We start from the raw sequence: 7111 nt of genomic DNA on the forward strand, positions 1-7111 counted from the left end.
ACACCGGGTGTGAATGTTATAATAAATGTATTAACAGAGCTGTTGAAATTAGTATTATTATTATTGTCTTTTTATTTTATTTTACAGAACAACAGTAAATTTACAATACTAACACTTATGAATGTTGATGGAGTTCTTGCTTCTTCTCCACCTCGACCTCAATGCTTCTTTTTGCTGACAGCAGATTTATAACTGAGTCTCAGTACGAATGCGTAGCACGTATCGCATTGTCACATGCCTTGTCAAAATTCATAAAAATGTGACTGAGCAACTGACGAGTAACAATGTTTCTGTGCAGATTTTCCTCGCGCTTTGGACTTTGAACCCTGGTTAACAAGCAGATGGCGCTGTCAGAATACATGCAATGCGCGCGTGTATTAGAAAACATAACGTTCTGCAGTTTATTTACTAATTGTTTAAGGCCATTTCGCGATTTCAATCATCATACAGTAACCAGCAACAATCACCCCTTCCTCTTCTCATCGAAGACATGCGATGCAGTCCTAAACAGTCTCTCGCTGTCGGTGCTTATAATGATTTTTGCGTCTTTCTCGGACAGTTTTAAATGCTTCCACACTGCTGACATGTGTGCTGCATTATAAAGAGTGCGCGCCTCTCACTCTACGCTGGATGCTATTTGATCGCGTCACGTCATTGTTCGGTACAATTTATTTGGTCTTTTCGCTTATTAAAGAGCTTTTTTTGCTATTTTCGGCCGAATAATTTCAGTTGCCGAACATTCGGTGCATCCCTATACAAAACATGGTGACATCAATTTTTAAGTAAATATAATGTGCGATATATTGCGTCACCAAATGATTGAGGTCATGTACATATATTGCACAATAAGTCGATATATTGATTATTGCGACAGGCCTAGACACAAACACGTCAAATCAAGACTATGGTGAGAAAGTGCCATTTCAAGTGAATGTTTATTCACTAATCAAACTCTTGTCAGGCTCATTATAAGAAGTTAATATATCTGTATTGTGCGAGTCTCCTCACAGCTCAGTGTCCCCCAGTCGGTCCATGTGCTGGACGTACGGCGGGAGTTTGTGATGGACCATCTCCTCGTCTTTCTTCAGGCGCGACTCTCCGTGAAGAGCAAATAACTGGAACAGACCCAGATATCAGATTACAGACAGATGCATCTTTCCAAAATCGCTTCACTATACACATCTGCAAACTAACAGATGTGCGGAACTGAACTGTTTTATTCCAGTGCAACTTTTAAAATGCAGTACTACCTTAAAATAATACAGCTTTTTTTATTATATTACATGTATCATTATTATTTAAGCATATACAGTGGGGGAAATATTTATTTGATCCCCTGCTGATTTTGTAAGTTGCTCACTTAGAAATACATTTCTACGGTAGGTTTATTTTAACGGATAGAGACCAAAAAATCCAGAAAAAACACATTATATAAATGTATATATTATTAATATATTATCTAACCTTTATATAATGTGTTTTTTCTTGATTTTCTGGACATATTAATGAATAGTGTTTTATTATTAATATTTAACATTTTTATTTTTAGTACTATTTATATTGAGTACATTTTTCTATATTAATGAATATTACATTCATTCATATATTAATATTTTTTAATTATTGATCAGTATAAATGTATTATCAGCATAAATTAAGTACTACCTTGAAATAATTTACCTTTATTGTTATTATTTGTATTATTATTATTTATTCAATTTATTATTGTTTATATTAAATACATATGTTGATGAATAATATTTTTTGGTATTATTATATATCATTATTATTTGTAGAATTATTTATTATTGTTATTATTATTATTATTATTAAGCATATATTTATATATTACTGAATATTAGATTAATATATAAATTATATTTTTAATAACTGATCAGTATAAATTTATTATTAGTATAAATTATTTAGTACTACCTTGAAATTTTTTATAAAATCTGAGTTGTTACGTTATTATTATTTATTATTATTATTACTACTATTATATTATTTATATTATCTAGTATATATTTCTACATGACTGAATATTAGATTTATTTATATATTGATATTTTAAATTATTGATCAGTATAAATTCATAATCATCATAAACTATTTAATTCTACCTTTTTTATGTTATTATTATTATTATATAACTTCTTATTGTATATTTATATTAATTACAAATATTTGTATTATTACTAGTAATTATATTATTATTATTAACATTTAGTATTAGTAATTATATTATTATTTAACTTTATTTCTCAGAATTAGAAATTATTATTAATAATAATAATGTATATTACTGAATATTATATTAATTAATATATTTTTAATGGTTGATTAGTATGATTCATTATCAGCATTGTAAGTGCTTCATTGTACAAAGGAATGAGTTGAATAACATATTTTATGTTTTATTCTAGTGCACATTTTTACAATGGAGTTGCATATATATCATGTCACATCAGTGTATGCAATATTATTACTATAGTGTGCATTATTATGTCTATTGTGCAACATTCCTGTGCAATATTTGTCCACTCACTGGAGCTTTTAGAATGCAAACAATGCATCTTACGTGTGCAATAATGTGTGCAATACGATATTTAATAAGGCTTAAATTTGCACTGTCTTTGTATTGTATCATTAAACAGCATACCGTTCATCGCCGACTGTATTGCAGATAAGGCTTAACTCTGCACTATCGCCTTGTTTGTATTGGTTTGTGTATTGTTTGTCTTGTATCATATAGTATTAAAACTTTTTATTCTGTATTACAGATGTTTAAGTTACATGTGACTGCACTGTTAGGATTGCTCAAATTTCACTATACTCGTATAGTGACAACAAAGAATCTTGAATCCAACTAACAGGCGTTACTAACTAAACTACTAACCAGTGACGGTCTCACCTGCTGTCTGAGCTGCTCGCTCTCCTCCTGAACACTCGTGATTCTCTGGACTTCACTGTCGAAGCTCAAGAGCACAGGCTGAGGTGACGCTGTTAAGGAGCTCAGTCAGTCTGATCTCATTACAATTAATGCACATACAAAATTTACACAAAAAGTACTATTTCTATGCATCAAAGTCACATTAATGCTATTTCAACAGCTGAAGGACCATCATAAGCATCCCATAGCAGACAGTGTTTGGATATGCATGCACTGGAAGAGGACGCTCAGGAAGTTGTGCAGAGACACCAGGAAGGTGTCGGCCCACTGGCGGGAGAAATACGGAGAGAAGGAGGGATTCTGCTCCGGCGCCGGGATGAAGGGCAGAGCGAACCAATCACGCCACTCCGGCTGAGCCTGCAGCTCCAGCACCTGCTTCAGGAAAAACTCCTGCGTCTTCTCGGGATTCTTCATCTGAGACACAGCAGAGACACAAGACACAGATCGGTCTGCCACTGATGAACTACACTGAGCAGAAAAATATACACACTGACAGATACAGAACCACACACTTCTAAACCTTTTTATTTATTTATTATGATTATTTATTATTAATATTTAGTATATATATTTACATTTTCATGAATAGTATAATCATAATTATTATTATTTAAAAATATTATATTATATTAATTAATATATGAATTATATTTGTAATTTATGATGAGCAAAAATGAATAATTTAGCTTTTTATCATGTTATATTTATTAGTAGTAGTTTATTCTTTTTATTATTCTTATTACAACATTAAGTTTATTTATATATTAATTAATAGTATTTTATTATTATCATTTTCATTATTAGTATAATTATTACATTTAGTTTACATTGATATATTAATGAATATTATGTTCATTAATATATTAACAATATTTTAAATTATTGATCAGTGTACATTCATTATCAGCATTAATTACATTTAGCACTAACTTGAAATAATACAGCTTTTATTACTTTATTATTGTTTTTATTTTTATAGTTATTATTATTTATTTATTTATTTAATATGTTATTATTTGTAAGTATATACTTATATATCAATGAATAGTATTATAATAATTATTATTATTTAATGTTATTACTTTTAGTATTGTTATTTATTGCTGTTATTATTTTTATTACGGTAAGTATTTACCGTATTTAATTTATGGGTATTTAATTTATGTTATTTTAATTGATCTACATTTAATTTATGGGTATTTATTATCCCCATAAATTAAATGTAGTACTACCTTGAAATAATATAGCTTGTTTTGCATAACAATAACAAAATTAGAGGGACAAATGTGTGTAATCACCATGAAAATGACACAACAATACAAAAAGCCTTAATGATCCAAAAAAATGTGCTTCAGTTTAATTTATGCAAAATACAATTTCTAATTTCGTTCTTTTGATTTGTGTGTGAAACATGAGCTGGACATGTTCTGGAGCACCTGAACCGTGTGAATGATGTAGAAGCGGTAGAGGCTGGTCCTCAGCTTGTTGACGGTGGGTCTGTAGACGTCCTCCAGTCTGGAGAAGAGCCTGCGGTCCAGATACGTCCAGTACTCCTTCAGACCCGTCAGATCATAACTCTGAATCAGATGCTGGAGCTGATCGATGATCTTATCAACCTGTAATAAAACACGAATCAACAAAACCCCGAGATCTGACTGTGGAGAGAAAACTGTACAAATCGGCACAACACAACATTAAATATACTGATGTGGATGAGTTTGTTTCTTCATCAGGTTTGGAGAAATGCAGCATTGCATCAGTGTGCTCTGCAGTGAATGGGTGCCGTCAGAATGAGAGCTGATAAAAACATCACAATAATCCACAAGTAATCCACAGCACTCCAGTCCATCAGTGAACATCTGGAGAAGACAAAAGCTGAAACAAATCCAGCATTAAGACGTTTTTAACTAAAATACATAGAGTCCATAATCCATAATAATGCTTCCTCCAGTGAAAAAGTGTTCTGGTCTGAATCAGGAGAGAAATCTGCACAGATCAAGCAGCGTTTAAACAGCTCTAAACAAATATGTGGCTGGATTTTGATGTGAGAGACAACAGCAGATGCACTTTTTCACTGGAGGAAGCGTTATTATGGATTTTGGACTCATATTTTAGGTAAAAATGATGGATTTGTTTCAGCTTTTGTCTTCTCCAGATGTTAACTGATGGACTGGAGTGCTGTGGATTACTTGTGGATTATTGTGATGTTTTTATCAGCTGTTTGGACCCTTTTTACAGATCAATAATGTATATTTGACTTGTGCATGTTCATGCATACTCATATCCAGTGCTGGGGAAAGTTACTTTTAAAAGTAATGCATTACAATATTGCGTTACTCCATAAAAAGTAACTAATTACGTTACTTAGTTACTTTTTATGGAAAGTAATGAAAAGACACTCAAATTATTAAAAGTAATAAAAAGACATTTTTGCTTATTAGTATGATTGAACTGGATCATCGAAGGTCAAAAGCAAATAGAATGGGATTAAATACATAAAGCATATTTGTGTTGTTTAACATTTAATTATTGCAGGTTTGCGTCATATTCTGAGTTGCATTATTTTTATTCATTTTGAGGAATACTGAATCTGTGTTGTTGTTTTTTTGCGAGTGAGTGAGATGAATTAATGCATAGTCATATTAATTTTAGAACTACAGTAACATCTTCTGATTTCTGTCACCATGGCAACACCAGAGCTGTCAATCAATAAATTGGAAAAAAAGTAACTTGCGTTACTTATCTGAAAAAGTAACTCAGATATTCTCTTGTAAATTAAAAAGTAATGCGTTACTTTACTAGTTACTTGAAAAAAGTAATCTGATTACGTAACTCGCGTTACTTGTAATGCGTTACCCCCAACACTGCTCATATCTGAACGCAAATGACCGTATGCAATGTTTCTCATTATTGTCCTGTTGTCCTGCACGCAACACATCTGCAGATCAGATCCGCTGAATGCATGACACTGCAGGCGTGTGGAGGTGAATATCCAGCCATAAACTCACTCTGAAGCCTTTCTCTTTGTCTGCTTTGATCTCTGAGTCCAGATGCTTCAGTGTGCTGGTGAAACCGCGGTATATCAGATACTCTCGCACCAGATCATCCGTCCTCTCCACCGCTGAGGCCATCCTCACATCCTATCCTGATGCACACAACATGCACAATGCACATAATACACAAAAACATAAGGACGGCATTTGACACGCTTGATTATTTCGCAGATGGTGATGCACAATAAATGAGTGCGCATGAAAGTGGATGCTGTTATATCCGAGACAAAGATGGGTTCGTGCATGCCACGATTTGTTTATTTCACCCTTAGATAAGATACAGTCATCTGCAAACGAATGCATGCATGCAAATAAAATGTTTCGCGTGGAAACACGGTGCTTAAATCAAACGAAGCTTTTACCTGATTATTAATAGATATCTTTGATGCGCTCCTTCCTGTTTTCGGCTTCTGCTCGTCATGTGATCGCAAGCGTCACGTGTGTCCTGTGATGACGTCAGCAGACAGCACGCTTCCGTCACGTGCGCTACGTGCAATAACACAACTCTACAAGCTAGCACATTCATAAAATGCACTGAATCTCAAGCCTGCTGTTTGCAATTCTCATTACTGTAATACTGTATTAAAATCATCCTACCTAAACAAGTTTGGATAACTAGGCTAATGCATGCATAAAAGTTATGAGATCTCCTAGACATCAGTGAACAATAACTTATTCGACAGAAACACGCCGCACTGAGATGAGCCTCATAAGCTGATGATATGAGGCTGATTTTACTGTCATGGTTGAATAATCAAACACAAGGAGGTTCAGTGACAGACTGCACACTGCTGGTCAAAAGCTTGGGATCAGTAAGATTTGTAATGTGTTTTAAAGAAGTCTCTTCTGTTCATCAAGGCTGCATTTATTTGATCAGACATACAGAAAAATCAGTAATATTGTGAAATATTATTGCAATTTAAAATAATGGTTTTCTATTTTAGTATACCTTGAAATGTAATTTATTCCTGTGATCAAAGCTGGATTTTCAGCATCATTACTCCAGTCTTCAGTGTGACATGATCTTCAGAAATCATTCTAATACACTGATTATTATCAATATTGGAAAGAGTTTCGCTGCTTCATATTTTTTTGGAACCTGTGA

At 32.9% G+C, this 7111-nt stretch overlaps 1 protein-coding gene across 1 annotated transcript in view; it reads right to left on the reverse strand.

Moving 5' to 3' along the window:
* LOC107675793 (WD repeat-containing protein 91) overlaps positions 1–6479 on the reverse strand; it is a 22194-nt gene extending 15715 nt beyond the window's left edge. Inside the window, exons 1-6 of the mRNA XM_016470256.1 lie at positions 6369–6479; positions 5962–6098; positions 4390–4569; positions 3160–3367; positions 2915–2997; positions 1009–1115 (exon numbers count right to left, since the gene is read on the reverse strand). Of these exons, the coding sequence (XP_016325742.1) occupies positions 1009–1115; positions 2915–2997; positions 3160–3367; positions 4390–4569; positions 5962–6084 (701 nt within the window). The 5' untranslated portion in view covers positions 6085–6098; positions 6369–6479. The remainder of the gene's footprint in view (positions 1–1008; positions 1116–2914; positions 2998–3159; positions 3368–4389; positions 4570–5961; positions 6099–6368) is intronic.
* Between the last annotated feature and the right edge of the window lie 632 nt (positions 6480–7111).

Source organism: Sinocyclocheilus anshuiensis, unplaced genomic scaffold (genome assembly GCF_001515605.1).
Source record: "Sinocyclocheilus anshuiensis isolate Anshui unplaced genomic scaffold, SAMN03320099.WGS_v1.1 scaffold708, whole genome shotgun sequence".
Classification (NCBI taxonomy): Eukaryota; Metazoa; Chordata; class Actinopteri; order Cypriniformes; family Cyprinidae; genus Sinocyclocheilus; species Sinocyclocheilus anshuiensis.